Source organism: Drosophila eugracilis, unplaced genomic scaffold (assembly GCF_018153835.1).
Source record: "Drosophila eugracilis isolate 14026-0451.02 unplaced genomic scaffold, ASM1815383v1 contig_2154, whole genome shotgun sequence".
Classification (NCBI taxonomy): Eukaryota; Metazoa; Arthropoda; class Insecta; order Diptera; family Drosophilidae; genus Drosophila; species Drosophila eugracilis.
In genome coordinates, this window is record NW_024573038.1 from 12,482,663 (window position 1) to 12,506,519 (window position 23,857).

The 23,857-nt window shown below is 38.2% G+C and overlaps 5 protein-coding genes across 7 annotated transcripts; 4 read left to right on the plus strand and 1 right to left on the minus strand.

Annotated features, from left to right (window-relative positions):
- The first annotated feature begins 3,931 nt into the window (after positions 1 to 3,931).
- Positions 3,932 to 6,738, plus strand: LOC108104251 (nucleoporin nup211). Its single transcript, XM_017210200.1, has 3 exons — positions 3,932 to 3,982; positions 4,284 to 5,700; positions 5,848 to 6,738. Exons 1-3 carry the CDS (start codon positions 3,932 to 3,934, stop codon positions 6,591 to 6,593), a joined length of 2,214 nt encoding a protein of 737 aa, XP_017065689.1. The 3' UTR covers positions 6,594 to 6,738.
- A 77-nt stretch (positions 6,739 to 6,815) lies between these two features.
- On the plus strand, positions 6,816 to 8,432 carry LOC108104303 (angio-associated migratory cell protein). Its single transcript, XM_017210278.2, has 3 exons — positions 6,816 to 7,753; positions 7,827 to 8,034; positions 8,159 to 8,432. The coding sequence occupies exons 1-3, from the start codon at positions 6,895 to 6,897 to the stop codon at positions 8,370 to 8,372; spliced, it is 1,281 nt and encodes a 426-aa protein (XP_017065767.1). The 5' UTR covers positions 6,816 to 6,894; the 3' UTR covers positions 8,373 to 8,432.
- A 668-nt stretch (positions 8,433 to 9,100) lies between these two features.
- Positions 9,101 to 15,811, plus strand: LOC108104300 (Y+L amino acid transporter 2). 3 transcript variants are annotated; one of them, XM_017210276.2, is made up of 5 exons: positions 9,101 to 9,166; positions 11,658 to 12,292; positions 13,961 to 14,179; positions 14,242 to 14,837; positions 14,952 to 15,811. In XM_017210276.2, the coding sequence occupies exons 2-5, from the start codon at positions 11,995 to 11,997 to the stop codon at positions 15,336 to 15,338; spliced, it is 1,500 nt and encodes a 499-aa protein (XP_017065765.1). In that variant the 5' UTR covers positions 9,101 to 9,166; positions 11,658 to 11,994; the 3' UTR covers positions 15,339 to 15,811. The 3 variants fall into 3 exon arrangements, with proteins under 3 accessions (XP_017065765.1, XP_017065764.1, XP_017065763.1); XM_017210275.1 differs by having other exon boundaries at positions 9,149 to 9,213; XM_017210274.2 differs by lacking the exon at positions 9,101 to 9,166 and having other exon boundaries at positions 11,442 to 12,292.
- Positions 15,812 to 16,403: 592 nt separating this feature from the next.
- On the plus strand, positions 16,404 to 22,186 carry LOC108104283 (zinc transporter foi). The gene is made up of 4 exons (XM_017210253.2): positions 16,404 to 16,740; positions 18,841 to 19,108; positions 20,327 to 20,623; positions 20,682 to 22,186. The coding sequence occupies exons 1-4, from the start codon at positions 16,597 to 16,599 to the stop codon at positions 21,668 to 21,670; spliced, it is 1,698 nt and encodes a 565-aa protein (XP_017065742.1). The 5' UTR covers positions 16,404 to 16,596; the 3' UTR covers positions 21,671 to 22,186.
- On the minus strand, positions 22,100 to 23,711 carry LOC108104284 (39S ribosomal protein L39, mitochondrial). The gene is made up of 5 exons (XM_017210254.2): positions 23,579 to 23,711; positions 23,044 to 23,368; positions 22,887 to 22,987; positions 22,296 to 22,738; positions 22,100 to 22,237 (listed from the first exon to the last, which is right to left on the minus strand). The coding sequence occupies exons 1-5, from the start codon at positions 23,649 to 23,651 to the stop codon at positions 22,178 to 22,180; spliced, it is 1,002 nt and encodes a 333-aa protein (XP_017065743.1). The 5' UTR covers positions 23,652 to 23,711; the 3' UTR covers positions 22,100 to 22,177.
- Positions 23,712 to 23,857: the final 146 nt, after the last annotated feature.

The window sequence follows — 23,857 nt, forward strand, 5'->3', positions numbered from 1 at the left end:
TTTGAATTTCTTATTATTTACGATGGCTAAAATGGGTTATTTACATGGCATAAACAACATATGGCTCTGACTGGGATAAACAGAAAAAAGGTCCTGTCTGGAGATCCTTTGAAGATGTGGGACATTCCCACGGCACCAAAACATGTGTTGGGTTTCTGTTTACTTTGACTCAAATATCTGGCTGAGATTTTGGAAAATGTGTGGAAAACTGTGACGAAAACTCACATCAGCTTAGCATATGAGAGTTTAGATAACAGTTTGGGTTTTTTTTAAATATTTTAGACAATGAAAAAACTGTTAGTTAATGATAGGGCAAAATAGTAGCAAAAGAGTCTATTTATATTTGATTTTTATTTTTATATCCTTTTGTAAACTATTTTGAAATATTTTTACAGAAATTATTTGTTTAATAAATGATTTTCAACACTAATATTAATAAGCTATTAACAGAGAACTTTGGCTAAGATTCTTGTATTCAGAAGCAAAAAACTCTCCTCAGAGCTACTTCTTAGTTATTTTACAGTAAAACCAAGAATGTTTAACCAGTACACCTTATTTAAATCTACTTTAAAGGAAAAAATTTGTTCATTGTAGGTAAAGGGGTAATGAGAAAACCCTTTGAAAAAAAACTGAAAATGTAAGAAAATTCTGGTTAATTGTTCGCAAACTTTTAATTGTAGAAGTGGTTGATTTCACTAATAATGTTTTCCGGTATGGCTTTTCTTCTACTTTGGACTCTTTTGATGACTTTTCCTTAAAGAAAGAACAGTAATCTGAAAATATTATTAGAAACTTTAAGCATGTAGAGAACAAATAAGTTTTTCTTTGCGCCTTGATAAAGACCGGAATCCAGTGTAGTTCGGTACCTATAAAATATTTTTTTAGAAATTCATAAATTTCAAACACAAAGCAGTTTTTTTTTGTTAGCTTTCCCATGAAGAGCTGTTTTATTTCAACAAAGGAAAAACTAATTTTCTTACAAGCTAAATTGCACTTAACGGTAGTGGAAGACATGAGCGATGCTGTTGCTATCTTAATAATAACAAACATAACAATGATATAACAATCTTAACATTTAAGGTTTAACACAATCACAGCTAACGTTCCAGGAACGTGAAACCAGTAACAAACGAGTTAATAACAAATCAGTTAACAACAAATCAGTTAATAACAAATCAACTAATATTGCACATTATATTATGTGGGGGGTGTTGACCTTGGGGGAAACGCACTCGAAACGGAGTCTTCTGTTCGAGTTTTAATCTCCCGCCAAGTCACCAATTGCACTTTCCTCCAGCCCGGTCCTGTTTGGTCCTCCGTTCTCTCGTTCACCATGTCGACCATGTCCTTGTCCTTGTCTCCAGACTTTTCCAAATGGGTGGTGGACTGATGGCAGCTTGGTGTAGAGTTGTGGGAGAGCCAAGCGGTCTTTAAAGCTTCTGTACCATCCAAGGTTACGTAGAATTACGTAGGGGGTTGCGCTTGGAGCGCGTTTAAAGCTGCAACAATCCTCGATCGCCGCCCTCTCCCATTTTCCTTTTTATGTTTGATTTGGAAGAGGGAAAGTGGGTGTGCCACGAGATGAGGAGATGTGATCGTTAACGGTTTACATTGAACACTGACTCTCCGATCGGCGGATCGCCGGATTTTATACAGCTCGCGATGCGACGACGTTGACGCCGCTGCCGCGTAAATAGAGATAAACAAAGCGCACTCGCACTCACACCAACTCACTCTCACTTACAAACTGCCACTCACACACAAACACAAGTCCCTTTGCCTGACTCTCTTTTTGGTTATGTGTGTGTGTGTGTGTGTGTTTGCCTTTCGTTATCAACCATTTATTGTAGGCCCTTTTCGGTTATCTACAGTCGACGGGCTACTACCCATTTTTATGTTTATCACTTTTTACCCTCCCCTCGCACGATCTTCTGTTTACTTCAGGTCATTCGTTTCGTCTGCACTCGGAAAAATGAGTTTTCATTATCCATTTTTCCTTAAGATAATGCTTGGCATTTCCAGCTAAACAGAAATCTCAAGGATGCGTATTTTGTAGTCTATCTGAAATTGAAAATATTTCGACCTTGGGCAAGAGATACAAAATAAGTTTCCTATTTCTTATCGTCATTGGCCTGAAAAAAGTTAAAATAAATATTTGATAAAAATAGAATGATTACTGATATAGCCAGTACTTGTCAAATTTTAAAGACTAATAGATATATAAATAATTTCAAATAATTATTAGGTAACAAAAAATATTTTATATTCAGTTTATTTTATCTTACTTCGTAAAGTCAATACAGTTCCAAATTCTCGGTCCCTTCCACAACAAAATTATTTAGAATTAAGATGTTTTTAAGTTACTCAATATGAATATGAATTTGCACTGTATATATAGATAAGGAAATCAAAGTTATAGAAGATAGGTTGTATAGCTAGATTTCTAGAAAAATCGATAAAATATGTCGCCAAAAAGTAGGCAATAATTATTGTATAGAAAATCTAATTTCTTAAAAATACATTTCTATAAGTAAAATATTTACTTAAACACTATTGAATTATAAACTAATAAACTATAAAATAAGAAATTTATATTTTTAAGTATAAAATTCCTAAGCCACTTTAAAATCTATAACTATTACGTTAAATTTTTATGTTATTTTAATAGCACCGAACCAACAGTGATTTTTTTCCAACTGTACCGACCGTTGGAAACTCTTTTGACTTTTCTGTTTCCCTTTTACTGTTGGTGTGATTTGTTTTCGTTTAATCTTCTTCCACACGCACGTTCGGCAGCATCAGAATCTCTAGGGTCCGCCGCACCTCGCACTCCAAACTCACTCCACCTCACTCCACCTCACTCCAGTGATCGTCGAGAAAAGGGAGTCTTTGACTCGTTTTTAACGATCTCGCGGACCCCAAAACAAGAATCGTCCCTCGCCAATGGAGCTTATGTGCATTCCGCATATAAAATACACAGCCACTCACATGTGGATGCATTTACAGATACAGATACAGATACATATATTGAGCTCATATATAGTGTGTATGTAGATATACAAGAACGCTTTACGCCCCTCTGGAAATGCAGTTTAATGACCGTTCATGACCAAGTCAATCAGATGCGGGACTATTTACGCATAGCAAAATCATGAAAAAATAAAGATTCGACGACGAATATGGTAGACACCCTGGAATGGGGGATCCTTTGAATGATTTTCCTTATATATATACAGGGAGCGTAACAGGGGGTATTTAAATAACTATTATAATAAATAATAAAAGAAAGTTACAGATTCATGCTGGTTAATTTGATATGACTTTAATCATAAGCATGTTGTCTCCGAGGAATGTTTTCATACATAATAGATACAAATTATGAATTATTTATCAAGCAGATAAAGATCGTCATGTAGTATCACATTCTACAAACTAATATACATTTTCTAACTGTTTATATAAAAAAACACAAAATAAATATAGTAAAAATCTGACCAATTCCGAATAAAGAAAACCGAAAGAGTATCTTATCTACCCCATTTGGCATAAATCTTTTTTTCCTGTTAATGTTTACCTTAGGGCTTATCAATAAAAACCTCTACAATTACCAAGCAGGTAGGAGGATTGCTAGAATTGCTTCCCCTAATCATTTCCTTTTTTTTTCACCATGACTCCTTTTGAGGACCCTCCATATAAAATCATGGGAACGTACGTTATGCGTGCGCTCCTCACGCGCAGGACACGTACGGAAGAAACCGTGGGAAACCGTTGGAAACCGAAATGCACCTAAACAAAAATAAATGCACCAGACCCAAGAATAGGGTAACAATAGACAGGTCTCTGTCCCTCTGCACCCCGACCATTACGAATTGAATTAGAAAAGGTTGCCCAGGTAGAGTTGGGGGTAGAAGACTCTAATGGATCCCAAAGAATGAAAGCAATCAGATGTAAATCAAGCAGCCAAGTTAGCAGTCAAGTCATGGTAAATAGCCAACCCCGTCAGAAAAAAAAAGAAGAGAAGAGTGAAAAGTAATCATCCCCCCAGGCATTCACAAGATGTAACCAATAATGTATAGCAATTATTATTTTTTTCCCCTCAGTATGAATGCCTATGCCTGATATAAATTTCTAAAGAGCGAGTTGTTAAAGAAATAATTTTTAATTAAGAGTTTCAAAAGAAAATGCTGAGTTGTCTTCAAAAAACGATTACTTCCCACTATCATAATTAACTAGTAAACCATGTAGAACTCTCTCTACCAATAACAATCTTTCTTTTAATCCAGATTCGCTTGAAACTTTTTATCACATGTCTACTTATGATGACAACTTCAAATCGATCGTATGATATCAAAAAGATGCTGAAATCAACTGATAATGCCTTTAAAATTTTTCGCGACAATATAGAAAAATTCGAACTTTGTGTAAAGCTCAGAAGGATTTGCCACAAGATCTGGGACAAGCCGCAGGATTATCCCGATTTAGAGGAAGAAGCGAATGTGGAAAAAGTGTTAACAGAAGAGGATAAAGCTGAATACAGATTGGGCCATTGCGTGCCAGAAGGTCTTACGGCCCAAGGAGATGAAATGTTTTGGGAAGTTGCCGCCGAATGGCAGAAGGATATCGATGATAGATTCTTAATCCAGAATCTTTTCGTCATAATAGATACGGCCAACGAAGGACGAAACATTAAGTTGTCATTTGGAAGTTGGCAAGGTTGGTGCAATAGAACTCATGATCCGGACGAAACGACAGAATCTGCGGAAGAAGATGAAAATGAATCGAATTCACCATCAAAACTTGAACCTAAAGTTTCACCCAAAAGCTGTGATGCAAATGGGACATATGGCAAATGGATTTCTGGCGAGATTAACGGCACGCGAAAATTGGACAAAGATATCCAGAAATTTTCGGATTTTTTGCAAAAACTTAAAAAGGATATGCAGAAAATATGCTGTCCCTATGAGTCAATACGAAATCGTTTAGAAATCATAAACGATGGTATCGATTTCCTTCAGAAACTTTACGGCAATGAATCATTTACAAAACCCGAGTACACAGATATAAATTCAGATCTTTCCAGTCTCAAAACCAGATTAGAAGGCTTCCATAACAATTTAATTGGTTACAATGACTCAATGTTGAAGTGTTGCCCGAATATAACAGATGAGCTTGACGATTTTAAAAACTATTTTATGGATAATCTTAAAAATTTAAGCATGCAGAAAGCCAGTTTTGACCTTCAACCAATTATTGAAAAGAAAAAGATCCTCCAAGATATGTATTTAAGTCAAAAGAAGGAGTTTCATCTAATAGAAAGTTCTCTTGATAATCCGAGTGTTAAAGATACTTGTTGTGGCAACACCAAAGAACAAATTAAAAATATAAACAAAGTCTTAGAAGAGTTTGATAATTCGCTTAAAGAAATAACAAAACCTATAGAACCATTGAAGGAAAATCTGCAAGACACCAATAAAACGCTTTTCTTTGTGGAAAGTCAGCTTAACTCGGAAAAGGAATATCTGCAGATAATAAATTCCACCTACGGAACTGAGTGCCTACAAAAAGACAGTCTTATTAAGGATCTCCTAACTAAAGTTGTAAATTTAGAACAGCAAATTAATAATATAAATTTAATAAATTCCGTAAATTGGACTAATATTACACAATCTGAAAAGTTAGTAGACGAAATGATCAAAAATAGTTCGTCAGTAGTTACCAATATCACAGTTCTTACCACGAAAATTAAAAGCACTCTTGCGAGAACCAAAAAAGTTGATAAAGTTGATAATTCCTGTTCAGTTCAAATTTGTTTAAATGAATCAATAAATTTAAAAGCGATTTTTGAAGAAATAAATAAGGATAAAGACGAAGCAATCGCATTTTACGAGCTGCAAGAAAATATTACCAAAGAGCGCTTCAAGCAAATTCAAGATCAACAAAAAATCTTAACCGATAAGCAAAATGATGATAAAGCTAAAGAAATGGAAAATTCTTTACAACTACAGATAAATCAGTTAGAAAAAGATATAGACAACTTAACCGAAAATGGCATTAACTTATTTGAACGACAACTTCAATACACCCATTTAAAATTCGAAATAGAAATAGAAACTTTCGATAGAAAATTTAGGGAGCAACAAAAAAATATTAATCTCTTCCGAGAGAAAATGAAAAAAGAACAAGATCTTATCGAAGAGCGCCTTGCCAAATTGGAAGGTAAAACAATGGAATCACCAGAGGAATATGACGAAAAGCTAAGTAAACTTGAGGCTATTGCCATGGAGTTTCCCAAACAGATTGCCAGCTACGAAAAGGAACTTCTCGATCGCATCGATGCCCTGGAACAGCAAATAAAGGATCTGGACAAGGAGGTGGAAAATGCTGAGCACAGGGCAGACATTTGCGATGCTGAATGTGATTTTGGGGAACTGGATTCCGTGGACAATCTGATTGGAAGGGTTCAGAAGGTCAACGATAACTTAAAATTGAATTCCATGAGTAGACCAATCTCTAGGTCAAGGGTAGGGGAAAGAGAAACGGCTGTCATGCGTAGTGCAAAACGAAATCCTAGAAAAAGATATGTCAAAATTTGATATATTACACCGTAATGCAATAATCAAAAACCAAAAAACTCTATCCAAATAGTTGCAATTTTTAGGAAAAAAGTTAGTTCTTATCAGTTCAAAATAAAGTTTAAAAGACCCGCTTAAAACCTCTCTCTTTCCAACACTAAATGTCAGTTCAAAATCGCAAAATGTTATCGATAGTCTCAACAATCGATGCTTAAACTAAAACTAAACAGCTGAAAGAGCTGCCACACCGCCAAATTACTAGCACGTGTGACGCTGTTAGTTGTTATTTCAACTAAACTTTTGGACAAATAAAGGCGTAAAAATGCGCGACAACACACCGCCGCACCGGCCGGATTTTGATGATGGCGAAGATGAGCTTCAGGAGATTATTGACCTGGAAGAGCAACCGCTGGAGGATGATGATGACGATTTGGAAGAGGTGACTTTAGAGCAACTCGAAGCACGACTTGCAATGGCAGGCGGCGATGATGATGATGACGAGGAAGATTTAGAGGAGCTACGTGACCAAGAGAGAATACGCAACATTAAAGATGAAGCGGAGATCACCTTCCGGCAACACACGGCTCCCGTTTTCGCCTGCAGTCTGCATCCTACTTACAATTGGGCTGTAACTGGAAGCGAGGACGACCGAGCCATTGTTTGGGACACCACCACAGGCGAGGTACTTTACGAGATTACGGACCACAAGGACACTGTCACCGAAACACACTTCAGCCATGATGGTGTCTATTTAGCCACTGGTGACTTGGCCGGTGAACTGTTCGTTTTCAAAGTCAGCGAACAGCGCGAGGAGCGTCCGGTCCTCACCAAAGTCTGGGAGTACTCTATGAGCGACATGTCCTGGCTGTTTTGGCACCGGGCTGCCCACATCCTGCTGGCGGGAAGTGACAGCGGAGAGGTCTTTGTTTGGCGCATACCCAGCGGAGACTGCAAGATCCTACCAGGACAGTCGTCACGCTGTGAATCTGGAGAGCTTAGCGGCGATGGCAAAAAGCTATTCACGGTCTATTTGAATGGATCTGTAAAACTGTGGGATCTGAAGAGCTGCCAGGTGATCATGGAGGTCAACGAACAAAATCCTATGGGATTTGGCGAGATCACGCACGCCGTGGTGGCCTGCGAAAGGGAATCCCCCTTCTACGTCTGTGCTGAGGCCTCAGGTTTGTGGTTTTTAAACTTAACCCTTAATAACTTAAAAAATTAAAATTTATTTAAACGGAATGTTCCTTTTAGGCAAAATGCTATTCTGCACCAACAACGGACCTGTTAGCACCATTCAGTCGGAGCACGGCATCGAGTGTCTAGCCTTTGCTCCTCCTTCGGCCGACCTTAAACTCTTTGCCTGCGGATCATTGGACGGTAGAATATCCATCTGGGACTACTCCAAATCCGCCCTTCGTACGATATGTGAAAACCCAGTGCCAAATGATGGTGTCATAAGGTGAGCTCCATCTGCTAAACCGGTTATTTTTAAGCTGAATAAGTCCAGTCTAAGAATTTACAGTATTTTATAATTTAAGATATTTGTCTTACACAGTTTAATAATTGTTGTACAAATTTTCTAGGATTAAGTGGCTGAGCGACCACACAATTCTGGCAGCCACCTCACAAGGCAACCTAAATGCTTTTGACGCACGCACGGGATCTCTGAAATTCACACTGACGGGTCACTTCTATCACATCTACGAGTTCGTCTATAAGGCACAGGAAAATCTACTGTTAACTGTTTCCGAGGACAACATGGCCAAGATATTCAAGGTGCCGGCGCTGGGCGATTAGTTAGTATTGTAGAAATGTTGTACCGTGATGTATATGTAAATATTAAATACATATAATTAATTTTTGTTCATATCCAAAGCCAGGAGCAATGAACCCATGGGCGGTCCTGTTTCACTTGTCCTATATATACGGAAAAGTAGGGAGAGGCAAAAGCTGACTAAAGATAGAACAAACAAAGTAGAATACAGTTTGGGGTAATAAAATAGGACGGAAAATTGTTTGATTTTGTATAAAAAATTGAAATGGCAACGAAGAGTAGGGAGGAAGGAATCTTAATTTACACTAAATCTTCTCATTTTATTAAAATTTTATTAGTTAAAACTAGAAGAAAAGCGTAAAAGATTAAGTTTTCGAGTTTAGTAACGAACATATTCAATATTGAAATGTGTTTTACTAAGACCATCCTGCAGTGCTATTAATATTCGTAAAAGTGTATGTGAGAACTATGTAAGTGCATTCATAGTGCAGCTGCAGTGAACTCTCTTTAATCTCTAGCTCTCTTAGAAAGTGCAGAACATGCGTATTGGGAACATTTCGAAAGAGACAAACACTTGTTTATGTTTTTATTTGTTCGTTGTCGTTCACCCCCGACATCCACAGCAACACACACACAAAGGCAAACAATTGTCTCTAAAAACGAAAACAAATTTTCGGATTTACATATATTTTTTTTATCTTTTTGCTGTATTATTATATTAAAGCTTTTTTCGGAAGAGCGACCCGCCGATGCAAATCTCGGACTCAGTCTGTTTCGGGATATCAGTGCGAACGGGTTACGGTTCTCCCTCAAACGGGTAAAGAGTTGAATCGGGTTTAAAACGTAATCTCCCAGGGACTTCAAGTGCGTGCAAATATATCCAAAACACATAACTGATTGTGGTTTAAGTTATTCCAACTAAGAAATATAAAACACATAATTTCCGTGTCTAAAAATAACATATTACAAATTCATACGCAAATTTAAGTACATTTACATCACTCTATGAATGGTGATCATGAAAAGTCATGACTCGTGGCATGATTTGATGGAAGCGACACCAAAATATTAACGAAAATTGCATATGGAAGTAATCCATCATATTCCTTCCAAACGAATATATTATGTGTGACGCGGCAAACTTAAAAAATAACAAGAAGGAAAGGGTTAACTCTGAGTTCGAAGATTGGAATACCCTAGGGGAAAAGGCTATGATATCTTTGAGTCTGTTAGTAAAAAACTTTGATAGGATCATAAAAAACAAAGCAAACAATTAACTGTGTTTACTAAAGGATACGGCTAACTGATTTACCTGATCAAAAAAGGCTTTAAATACTCAAATATTTAATCTACAAATGAGATAAGAAATGATATAATCTTGATCAACTTCGAGGTTAAATTAAAGATCAACAATAGATATCCTTTTATTGTATTACAAACTCAGTCCTCTAACCATTATACCCCACGAAAATGGTATATAAGCTGATATCCCGCAGCTACGAGGCGACAATAAAAGTCACACGAAATCACAGTTAATCAACCGCAAACGGGGGCCCGAACTGATCCACCGAAACCACTGTAATTGTGACTATGGAGAGGCACCACCACACCGGCAGTACACCAGCGCCCTGTGTGTGTCTTTTACAATTAGATTACCGGAGGAGCTCCACGGATCCAAAATGATACGTTCCCGCGGGCTGAGCTACTAAACTGTATAGAGGCGCTACACTTGTTTTGTTTGTTATTTGTAGTTTTATTTTTTCTTTTTTTTTATGGCTATAGCGGGCGCGAGGGAGATATGAGATGAGGTAGCTAATCCATATAGTCAGTCGGGTACTAAAGGTTCACTATTCACAATTGAATTATCACAGTTTGAAATGTCAAATGCACGCGCCTGACGATGTCCCCCTGCCCCATGGAACTACTACATTTCATGATAATCCGCTCAAGTGTTTAACAAAAGTCGCTCGGTTCGGTGTACTATGCCGTACATTAATGAAGCACATGAAAAAACCGCCGAATCTATTGGAGTAATCGCTGTCAAATGAGCAACAAAAGAAGCCTTATATTATAGGTTGCTTTATGGATTGCCTAAGTGATCGTTTTACCTCAATCATAAATCCGTAAATCTCTGCGGTTAGCTCATAAATCATAAGCTCATAGGGCTGTAAACTTAAATGATATTTGATTCACTGATTAGCTGAAGTACGGATGTGACTTCTTATCACTTACATCCGCATATTCGAACTTTAAGTTGTACCGGAAATCAGCAAAGTCTACAGTAGGCATTGATTGTAGAGGATAGTACAGGGAAAATACAAAAAAAAAGAGTTTATTGTTGGAATGGAGAAAGAAGAATAGAAGGATAACTTAATTCGATACTATTTTAATGACATTTATTAGGAAGATTGTTTTGATTTCACTGTTTTTGAAAGCAGCAATGTTCCTTCAATAAAAATTGTTTTATACATTGTGACTTTTATAGATCCCCTAGTAACATTAATAGTTTGTGGCAAGAGTTTCACTTGCAATATTTGTCCCACATTGCCGCTAAATCAGCTGCAATTAACGATCTCTACAAATCACTGGGCTAATATCTTTTGGCATGCCATGTGCGAGTGTTTGAATAAACTGACAACAAAGTGGCTAGCTAGAGAGATTACGGCCAAAAGTCCTCAATACGTTTATGACCAACCTAAAGGTCAATGACTAAGACAACGAAAGAGAATTCAACTTAAGAGATAAACATTAAATGCCGGCAGTTTCTCTTCGCCCGATACACGTGCTTTATTTTTGGCACTCAAAACTTCTCAAACTTATTTTGGCTAGCGAAATGTTTGAGAGGTCTTGCATCATGCATTTGGCCAAACGGTTGGCGGATGTTTCCGTGGAAAGTATGAGCGCCTTTTACAGGTAACAGGTAAGACGTTTATGGTCTAAAAGAGCACGAGAGAGCAGCAGCTGCCTGCCTACCTACTACCTAAATAAAAAAGAAAACAAAAACAACAAGGCGGAATGCAAAGCCCAAGTTGAATCGGCAGCGTCGCCGGCAGAGCGACAGACACATTGCCCATAAAGGGGGGTAAAATTATATTCCAAACTTAGTTTGAACTCAGAGCGTGTGGCGAGCGGTACATTTATAAGTCCATCCGGTGTTTTTAGTTAACTTTTTATCGTTTTTAAAAAATAATAACCCCAAATAGCGAGACACGTATACTTTTGGGTTTTTTCGAATAACGATTCATTCAAAAACTCTACAAACCACGTGTATTACCATATAATACCTTATCGGTTTTGAATATATACAGCGCCCTCGACAAATGTGTGTGTTTGTGTACTGAAGAGCACTATAATAAGTGAAGCGCCGAACAAAACAGAACTGAAATCGGAAAACAACAGAAAAAACCATGTGGACTCAAACGAAGTGAACTGTATTCGAAGCTCCACGCTGGCATAAAGAGTGTGCTGATAAAAATAAAATAAGAAAAGATTAAAATTCGAGAAAAGTACAAGGAAACCCCGATAAATGCAATGGACTTGTGTACATAAAAAAACAGTCATAATAAATCGGAAAAGTTACCCTAAAAATATAAACCTCAAAGGGTTATAGCATCAACACATTTTAAAAATCATTTTTATCAAAAAATGGCGCGAGTTCAGGCTAGCGATTCTTTGATACCCCGCCAGGTGTTCGAAGTTCCCCCTGCGGAACCCAATAATTCAAATGCGGACAGCGGTAGTCAGGGTTCCGGGGTAAAGCTGAAGAAACAGATCGGTCTGCTCGATGGAGTTGCCATCATTGTCGGTGTCATCGTTGGATCCGGCATCTTCGTCAGTCCCAAGGGTGTACTTCAGTACTCCGGCTCCATCGGACAGTCCCTCATCGTTTGGGTACTCAGTGGAGTACTCAGCATGGTGGGAGCCCTATGCTATGCGGAATTGGGTGAGTAATATGCCATGGCAAGGGAATTTTTGGTTTGTTGCTTTCCCATTTGATAATGGGCCCACGCCCAGTCAAACAATGTTCTGCGGAGCTGGCAGTTATTGCTTCCAGCCGATGACAGCACTTCATGGGTCAGCATATGGTTAGCCATAAAGGTGGGGGAGTTGTTTACATAGGTGTAAGACAAGCACCTGTGGCAAGCACAGCAGAATTGATGAACTGGAGCAAGAGCACTTCTCACCGAGAATGCTTGAGTCAGGGAAACCGAAAAAAGAGGTTAGGGCTAGAGATTATCTTGAAATCTAGTACTAGTATTGCAAAGGGAAAAAATGATAAGTTTTTTGTTTTGAAATACTAAAACTTGACTTATAACTATAACTATAAGCAGTAATAACAGAAATATTCAGCTTATTTCCAAATAAAATCGGTTCAGTTCTAGAAGAAAAAAAAAACTAGAAAATCACTATGACCTCAGATTTAGTTCTCCCGCTGTGAGAATCTTTTGAGATTAGCTACTCCAACCAATTACCAGGGAGACACATAATGAGGTCGGTCCCATCAATTTGCCCTCTTCAAGTGGCACACAAACATAATCAGTTCCAGTTTTCAGTTTCCCAGCAAAATGATGAATGAGATTTGTTGGAGAGAGGGGAGGAGTGTCCCTAGAATGGGCCAAACAAAACATTCAATTATCATTCAATTAACGCTACTATCTCTGAGCAACATAATCAGTAGTTGGTTGTTCTTATTAAGCTTTGGATTATCTGTCTGTTAAAAAACTTGAATACATCAATTCAAGCTCATGTATTTACGATTTCGTTTCTTCTGTGAATATAGATTTGGGGTTGAATTGATATTTCAACCCCTTTTATTCAGAGAGTAAACATACATATACGAAAGCATATATTTACCTTCTCAAGATCTACAATCAAATAAGAGCTTTGAATTTTTTCTCTTTTAAATTTGAAAAGAAACCCCTAAAAGATCTACCAACTTTAAGAGAACCAAAAAGTCTGCTCGCCTTACCTCTTTTTTTACGTCAGCTTTTCGTTATCATTGAAAACACGTTTTCTTTAATAATAAACCTGGCAGACACTTATTACCATAAATTTATTGGCAGACACAAATTAACATAATTTCGAGGAGTTTACCTCAAAGAGTTAATTTTGAAAAGAATGACGTGGGGAACTAAGGCATATTTTAATGTATGTTTGATGATGTAATCTACACATAACTAAAATGATTCATATTTATTTATTTAATAAAATTAAACCATTTAAGTAAGTAGCATATTCATTACCCCTTTTCTAGAGGTGTGGTAAACTGATATGATAACTTGTTGACTTATTAAACATTTAACAAATGCTACTTAAACTGTCCAGAATAAGCTCTAATTGCTTAAGCAACCCTCGTTAGATAGGCAAATATCTTTTTAGCACTGGCACTACTATGCCAGGCTTATCAATTCATCCATGTTTAAGGAATATAAGGCCAGAGATTAAAGGGGTCTATAAATTTAGAATAAGGGTTAAACAAATATTTAAGCAAGTTCAGAATCTAGCTTACAGCATCCAAGTCAAAATAATATTGTACTTACCGAGATAATAATATTTGTAAAACTATTTCTGCAATGGTAAGCAATTTTCTAATCAATTTACTTTTTTGCAGGCACCATGATACCCAAATCAGGAGGAGATTACGCTTATATAGGAACTGCATTTGGCCCGCTGCCTGCATTTCTTTATCTGTGGGTGGCCCTGCTGATTCTGGTGCCCACGGGTAATGCGATCACGGCACTAACCTTTGCTCAATATTTGCTGAAACCTTTTTGGCCGTCCTGCGAAGCGCCCATCGAAGCGGTTCAGCTGCTGGCGGCTGCCATGATATGTAAGATCTGCGCTGATAGGCGGGTTTAATCTGTTGACTAATTGCTTGATTTTTAACCCTAGGTGTGCTGACGCTTATCAATTGCTATAATGTGAAGTGGGTGACACGTGTGACGGACATCTTTACGGGCACTAAGGTGGTTGCACTGCTGGTGATCGTCGGCGCCGGAGTCTGGTGGTTGTTTAATGGAAATACAGAGCACTGGGAAAAGCCGTTCTCTGGCGGTATTCAGGATGCCGGCTTTATTGCATTGGCCTTCTATAGTGGCCTGTTTTCATACTCTGGATGGAATTACCTGAACTTCGTAACTGAAGAGCTCAAGGATCCGTACCGAAATCTTCCCAAGGCCATTTGTATCTCCATGCCGGTGGTGACGATTATCTACATGATCACAAACATTGCATACTTTTCGGTGCTATCAACCGATGAGATTCTATCGTCAGATGCAGTTGCGGTCACCTTTGGCGATAAGATGCTGGGCTTTTTGTCCTGGATTATGCCTTTCGCAGTGGCCTGCTCTACATTTGGATCGTTAAATGGAGCAATATTCGCGTCCTCCAGACTTTTCTTCGTGGGTGCCAGAAATGGCCACCTGCCAGCTGCCATTTCGCTTATCAACGTTAATTGCCTGACACCTGTGCCTTCGCTGATATTCCTGGTGAGTTATAAGTAAATTATTCAAGAAACGACTTAATTAAGAACTGATCTGACTGATCTGTCTTAAAATTAAACGAACAAAAATGTAATAAATTTATTTTTTCCAATTTTCCAGGGACTAATCACCTTGCTGCTGCTGTACATCAAAGACATATACGTACTGATTAACTATGTCAGTTATGTGGAGGCATTGTTCACTTTGATCTCTGTATCCGGATTGCTGTGGATGCGGTATAAGCAACCCAAGACAGAGCGACCCATCAAAGTCAACTTGGCACTGCCCGTCATCTATCTGATCGTCTGCCTGTTCCTGGTGATCTCATCGTGCACGCAAACGCCGTTTGTTGTGGGAATAGGAACTATCGTTATACTGTCTGGTGTTCCTGTTTACTATCTTACCATTCACAATCCGGTCAAATGGCTGGCGGACACCTCGCAAGCCATTAATCTTTGGTGTTCCAAGTTCTTCCTATGTATGCCCAATCAAGAGAAGTTTGACTAGGATTGCATCTAAGATTTGGAGAGAGAGAGTGCCTTTTGTGGATGTATCGATCAACGAAACTATCGAAGGGGATATCTTGTAGTTAGCCTAAGTCTCAACTTACAAATAAGATAGGTTAGCAACGCGAAATTCGGCAACCTACGCACAACATTACAAAAGTGTTATTGTAAATAACTCAAATGCATTCTGGTGGGGCAGTCCCTGCTCAATTTATTATTATTGAATATTTGCTAATTTTATTATTATTGTATATTTCAAAACCCCCTCAAAAAAAATGAGTTCCTCGTCTATTGCAGAAAGTTAAGACATGCCAAACATGTCGATTATACAAAATGCGAACCAATTTTTACATATTATACAAGTAATTAGGAGCTTATTTAGTAAGTAATAATTATTATTGAAGCAACTTTTGCGAAATGTAAAAATCGAATTTGTTTTGTATAAGAAAGTTAAAAATAAACAATTTAAATTTATGAAGTGAGTTCTTTATTTATCGGTTTTTAGCTATTCTTAAATTTAGTTATTGCTTCTCGGAGTGCTGGAACACTTTTTAAAATGTAAATCATTTTGCAATAGATCAATGAAGATTTAAAAAAAGGTATAGAGGTTCTTTCATGATTGCTAAAATGAATTAACTTTTATGGCCTTGGAGTCTCTTTCTGGCAAAATGCTAGATAAACGCCTTTTAGGTATGCAACATAATCTGTAAAGTGTAGTAAATCTAAAGAATAAAAATCAAAATCAAAAGACATTTGAATATAACATTGATTCTTAATATTAATAAGCACAATTTTAAATTATAAGTTTAAAAGAATATAATAATATATAAGTTTACAAGTTTTTAGGTTTAACCTTAGTTATATTGTAACCAACCAACCAATTTTAACCATTTTAGGCGCTCAATTTTAATGGCCCGGCGAAAGCTTTTCCAAAGCTTAGCCCGCCGAATGTCAGTTAAGTTTGCAGCGAGTGCGCAGAGTGATGAGCAACCCGCGAGAGAGTCGGTGAAAGGAGAACCTGTCGCCGCTCGCCGAAAGTCACATATAAAAACGATGCGTGGGCGAAACTGTCATTTCAAAAGACCGTTGAACGGGATCGGTAGTTGGCCACAGCGTTACGGATCGCACGCGTCTCTATACAAAACTCGAGAAAATCCCGGTGAAGTACCGTGAAATGACGAGCGTCTGGTAGAGTGCAAGTTTGATAAAAAACAATAAAAAATAAACAAATTACCACTTGAGTGTTCAAACCATTTAATATGGCAAAAAAGCAGGTGCTAGTTTTAACCCTCCTGTGCCTGGGTTCGCTTTTTTTCGAAACCGTTCGGACTTCCACAGAATATAATCGCTACCTGGCCCAGATATTCCAAAAATACGGCAATGGCGGGACAATCAACTTTGAGGTAATAACCAATAAACCATCGAACTAGCCTTGTAAACACACACCAAAGTAATTTGAGCGCAGGTAAACATAGGTAAACAAATTCGGACTCGGACAAAGCTTTTGCGGTTAATGTTATGGCAAAAAATTAGTGAGTTTGTATCTTCTTTTTTTTTGGTACTTCATTTTTTTTAGGGCAGCTAACAACAAAAACAAAAGGCATTTAAAAGCTAAGAGACGGCGATTATATATATAAATTAGAGTTCATCAAATATTTGGTTATTGTGAAAGTGAAACAATACTGTTCTGGCCAAGTTGACAAACAACTGACAAGCAAAACACTTTCAAAAGTTATAAACGCGTCACTCTTAAAAGGTTGTAATCTTTATATACGCGGCGTACTTTTATAGCTCAGGGGGCCACGAGGAGGAGCACTCGTCGTCTCGTTTGATACAAAACGTAGACTTTATTGCGGGCATTATCATAAATTTAATCAAAATCCAGACAAACGAACAACACACAGTGTGATATTTAGTTCGAGTCTTGAACAGCATCAACACGTTTGTCGTCTTATGTCCCCTGCATCTTGCCACAACATCCTCCTTTATCCAAAAGACTGAGATTACGAGATTAGCTTGCCAGATAAGACATTTTGTTTCGCCTAATGAAGATGCCAGGCCGGCACAGCTGACGAAATATAATGCAAACCCCCTCTGTCATCCCATCTATAACTTTCGCAACGCGATCGTTATGCTTATGGACTCCAAAGTTATGGACAGACAGTAGCCAGTGCGATTCCATACAATCCGAGCCAATTGACATTACTCATGCGTATAGACTACGCAATACGATGTGTCCATTTAAATGGCACGTTACTAAAATGTTTTTACTTTTTACGCACTCGGCATACTAACATCAAAGGTACCAACCCCCCGGGGGCCCACCCACCTCAAATTCTATTATCATTCTAATATTCCAATTTCGATTACATAGTATACTTGGCATACAATCAAATTTTCGCTGAATGAAAGTAAAATTGGCATTTGGTGGTTTCACGAGCTCCATAATAAATAGTTTTTTTGTTTGTTTTTTTTTCTGCTTGTATGCCAGCGCGTGTGTTTGCTTAATGTTTGTTGATAAGCTAATTCTGGAATCCTGATCTTGGTTAAGGAATTCTTTGGAGCCACTCATCATTCAACTGACACACGCCCCAATCCCCGGCGACAGGTGACTGTCAAGACAATTAGATGGGTTTTCTACTCCCCCCCTGAGAGAGGTCTCTTCCCACTTTTACGACAGCAAAAATGCACCAGACAACAGGAATAACAATAAAGAAATGAATTCAAATGTAAATATAATTGCCTGGCACGTTGACAAGTAAATCAAGTAATTATCTGTGATAGATCTGAGCCAAAGTAAATACTTTGATAAATTAGCGTACAAAACAGCAAGTGCGAATCGAGGGCGGGAAAATTTGTAAACCATTATTGTGGAAAATGGGCAACAGGTTGGGGTTGGCTTTTAATGGAGATTTTGGGACGGTCATTAAATTGAAACAGCTGGCAGTTGTTTTGTTGCTATGTCTCCGGCATTTCCGAGATGAATTGCTTTTACCATATGGGCTTAGTAGTTCAAGGTTACCAATACAGCTTAAAAATATAAATAGTTTAGAGGAAAATCACGTTTTCCTAAAACGTTTCTGAATCACCAACCTCTTACGGACTTTGTACGAAGATTATTTAAAGTCAATTTAATATCACCCTGCAAATGCCATTTTATCTCATCAAAGGCTCTTATATTCACATTATAATCATTTGTACATTTAAATCTTTAAATACCTATTATCAAATATTTTCTTATCTATAAAAGAAAATAGTTTGTTTATACGAATTCAAACATAACAAATTTTCTTATCTTTAGACAGTCTGCTGGTTATTAACTAGAGCTAACGCCACATATCATGCAGTCATTTTATGATTTCCTAGAAATGAATAAATCTAGATAATTATTTTACGCTTGCTTTTTAAAAACTTCCTCTTGCTCTTCATAATAATAAGACTAAACATTATTTAAACTACATTTTATCACAGATTTAATACTATGTATAAACTACATTTTCCAGGGTCTTGAGCATTTGATGTTTAGCTTAAACTTGGGTCAAATCCAATTCGAACCCTCACATACGATTGATCAGCATCGACCTCAAGGATACTCCAACGAGACAACAAACAGCTCAAATATCACATATTACTTTGAGCCAACACGAGTTAATACCACCGATGAGGAAGCTTTGGAGGTGCAAATTTCAACACCCAGTAATCTTGGCCCTGAGGTTCCGGAATTCCTAGAAATTCATGACCCCAAGCACAGGCATCCACGAGAGAGCTCAGGTGAGTGCTATACGATATTTAATTTAAAAATGCTCTAGGTATATCTATATGGTCGTGGATTTAGCACTCCACTGATATGCGAAGTGTTTGCCAACCATCAGAGATGACTGATAATAGTTGAGGTGCACTTACTTAGACAACAAAGCCATAAACAGTAGGCTAGATTTTCTCACATTAAGTCAACGTCTCAAGAATCCACAAGAGCCGAGAAATTTCTTGGAAATACGTTGGATTAAAGCTGACTTAACTAGCAATTATCTACAAGCAAATGTGATAAAGCAACCACTACCTGTGACACAATACAAATTGAGTCAGGGAAAAAGTCGTCGCATCAGAATGGAAGTATAAATAGATAAATAGATGAAGCCGGGCCTCGACTCTTTCCATCAATTGGCCGATTTCCAAGTGCAAGGCGACCGACAACCGGCGACTGCGGTCTATCATCAATTCAATTATGCCAACCCATCCTCCCATCTCATTTGGTTGATAGGAAGTTCCGTCTGTGATCGCGGCCTTGTCGCATAAATTATAAGTTATCGCAGATGTATATATTTTTCTCCTTTTGGGCCGTAAATGTTGCCGTAAATCAGTAGGTAGGAAAGATCATTGTCAGAAGGCGACGAAAACAGGGCGATAACACGATAAACGAACGCATTATGGATGCGGAAATCCAAAACAAAACAACAATTGAAACAGATACAGATACAGAATGAGAAACAAACAGGCCTCAATAATTTCGTTTGTTATTTCTGTCGGCTGAGCTTTACAGTTAATTGAAGTGCACACAATCATTACACCGTTGTCCCATATAAAGTTAACACTAAACAGCCGACTCTGAATTAATGGCAAGTTCGCACATGCGAATTGGATAACAATCAACTCATGAGAAAGCAATGTGTCGGGATCAGAAAAATGTAACTGGTATTTTCATAGAAAACTGCTAACAACGCCTGAGAAGCAAACAAAACTTCTAAGGGAAAGAGGAAATACCTAATAACTCTCTTGATAAATATATATAATATAGTGATCAGTGATGATAATATGGTGATCAGAATGTTATGGAAGCCCTAAAATAAAGTTAATTTTGTTTAATTGTTAATTTTAACAATTGATTAACAATTTTAAAAAGCCTACTTGTGAAAGCCGTTACACCTACCTTTAAGTTAAGCAATAATTGCTAATAGCAATTATTATATATATACTTTTACGGATTTTCAGAGCCAGTTGCTGCTTGCTTATCGCCAAAGTCTTTATTATCCCTTCTCGTGGACCACAATGATCTTCACAAAAACAGCGCCTACCAAAAATTGCTGAAGAAGAATGGAGACAGTTCAACTGATGCTAATCACAATTCAGAGGAGGAGTACAACGAGTTCATTAACTCCGTACGAATTACCCCACGAGCTTTTATGAAACTGTGTCCAGCCCTTTTGGCTCAAATCGATAATGGAGTTTGCAAGCAACCAGCTCCTCGATCAGAAAACCTAAACGATAAGAACCAAAAGATTTGGTACGGTGAGTGTCTTAAATGATATATTTCTTTTAACAAGATAACTTACCTTTATTACTTCAGCTTGGATATATGCCAGCATCACCATGCTAATTCTCTCTGCTTGCGGATTGCTTGGAATTCTTTTGGTTCCTTTGATGAAAACCGCTGCGTATCAAGAAATCCTCAAGTTCCTGGTGTCCATTGCTGTGGGCACATTAGCCGGCGATGCCCTTATGCACTTGCTCCCGCATGCTCTTTTTAAGGAGGAGAAACATGAGGAGGAGGTGACTGGTATTAATCCATTGGAATCAGACCACAAACATAGCAATGAGGCTGCTCTGCTTTGTGGCTGCTCCTTCCTGGCTGCTCTTTTTATGTACATGCTGGAGAATCTGATTCCCTTGCTTAAAGGAGGTAAACCAGGACATGGACATAGCCACGGACATGGTCACAGTCACAGTCATAATCATATGGAGAAGCCAGCTCCACATGATGGTGCCGAATTGCCAGCACCTCGAGAACTTAACGTGATGCTGCAGGAGTCCAAATTGGATGAGAAAACTCCTGATCGGCCACTCACTCCAGTGGCCTTCATGGTAATCATCGGAGATGGGTTGCACAATCTCACCGATGGCCTGGCCATTGGGGCTGCCTTTGCCAGTGATCCGGTCACAGGTTTTGCCACCGCATTTGCAGTCCTCTGCCACGAGTTGCCCCACGAGCTTGGAGATTTTGCCCTGCTCCTCCAAACAGGTGTCTCCATGCGAAGAGCTGTTTACATGAATATTGTGAGTTCAGTTCTTAGCTTTGTAGGCATGTCCCTGGGTCTTTTCATTGCCGGAATCGGAGATGGTATGACCCAATGGATTTATGCAGCCACTGCAGGTTCATTCCTTTATATTGCCTTTGCCGATCTAGTGCCCACAATGAGCGTGGCCCACAATCCGGAGATGGCGAAAGATCCGAAAGGTATAATTATACAAATTTTCGGTATTCTTTTGGGTGGACTGATAATGTTAGTTATAGCTTTGAATGAGCACGATTTGGAAGGTCTGTTTAAGCGCTTTTAAAAGCAACTCTCAAAACAGAATTATTTCTTTTCTTTTTGTAGATAGTATTTTAAGCCTATGTTTCTTTGAAATCTCCGATTCTCTGCCTTCTTCAAGCATGCCTTAAATGTTAAAGATGAAATCGCTACCAAATGTTTCTTAGTTTTATAGAAATCTCTCAAATTTTGTAAAATAGATTAAAAGTGTTTTAAAGAACCAATTAAAATAAAACTGTTTCCTGTTCAAATAGGATATACTGAAAATTAAAAGGATTTATAATCTTCAAATCATTCCTTAAAAGTGGCCACAAGTGTTCCGTATGTAAAATTTAGCTCTTTTGAGCACTGAATTTATTTTAATTTGTGTAAGCTTTTCAGAATTTCATTCCATAATTAGTTTAAATATTAAGTAATAGAGTTGTTAGTATGTACTTTTTAAAGACGGTTATGCTTTTGTAACAAACTGGGGCGCTCTTTAATGATTTACCTTTTAACACTTATTGTATAGCTTTAAATATTAAAGAACGTTTTAAGATAATTGCAGTTGTTGTTGTTCCTCAAAGGGTTCATTGGGCAGGCGAGCGGGGCTCTAAAATATAATAAAATGTTGTCAGAGATTTCTGATTCTAAAAAAATGGAACACTTACAGGTTTTTTGGATCTTTCCTCCAGTACACCGTACGCCACATGGTTCAGCTGGAAGCCAGCAGGCAGTGCTACGCCTTGAATGCGATAAAAGGCACCTGATGGACCCTCTTCTGCAACTTTTTGAGCAGTCGAAATGGTACATTTACCTAGGAAGCTGGTAGAGCCGACCATTGGACCTCGTGAGATGTCAATGTGATCACCCAAGCGATAAAGGGTCACTTTTCCATGGCTTTGCTGCGCAATGCTGGGCAGCTGCTCGCTCTTGTACTTTGAATCCTTAAACATCTCCTGGGCTAGATCTTGCTGGATGTCAAGGCGCTCAATGCGCAGATCCTGAGCGGCTAACTTTACCATCTCCGCCGAAATGGCGCGCATCTCTTCCTTCGAAGGCTGCCAATCTTTGGTCTGCAGCACAATGTCGTGTACAAAGCTGCCCGATTTGACTGTAAAATATACAAGTATTTTAATAGGGTATGCAATTGGGAAAACATTCATTACTTAAATGTTAATTAATTAATAACTGTTGCATGACGCAATACACTTTTATATTCACAATAGTTTATTAACTAGATTGATAGATATTTTGCTTACTGTTGGGTCCTGGGAAACTATGAAGCTGTAGATTCGCCTCCGGTTTAAATGCCCGGTTTAAAGCGGCTCCCAACATAAAGCTACAAGTGCGCCAGAAAGCTCTGTAAGAACGGAATCTTATTAGAATAAAATCTATAAGTTTTTGTTGCATACCCACTTGTTCACTACGTGCGGCTCGGAGACATGGAAGTTAAGCAGTTGTAGGGTGCAGGAGTCCTGCAGGGGTCTGTGCATATCCCAGGGCACACTGCCATCGATTAGAGCCAGTGCCGAACGCTTGCAGTGTCCCTCACTCAGGTGCTGGGCACAATTGTATGGCGTGGAGATGTTGCTGTTCATAACCAGTGTGACATCTTCTGGGAGTCCCAGATACCGGACCTCGATCTTGTCAATGCGACCCACTGCATCCCGTTGACGGCGCTGCTCCTGGTTAAAAAGTTCGTTTCGCTTGGATATCGACGCTGAACTGGCACTGAAGCTGGCTGTAAGAAAAAAAAATGTGTCAAGTATAAAAGCATTTCTTTCAATAAATTAAAAGAAAATGTAATTTATAGCTATTTTTCCGCTGTGACACCGCCGAACATACCATCACTGACACGGGAGCTCTGCTAAACGTGAGCACCGACCGGCATTATGTAAACGGCTTTTTCGATATTTGGTCAATAAAAGGGATCATAATTTGTCTTACTTACCCTTAGTTCTATATTGTTGCAGTTGCCGAAGGGCGCACCAGCTTGTTTTATGTAATTTTGTGGCCGCAGACATGGTAATTTACCAAAATACTTTCCAGGGATGCGATTCACAATAACGAAGACACTATAATAGGGATGTGTCAAATATATTTACAATCGATATTCTTCAGTTTAACTTCAACCAATCGAAATTTTAGGGACTTCCAGATACACCTGTTGCATTAAAAAGGATCAAAAATCAAAACCTATAGATCAAAATATATGTATATTATTAGTTAA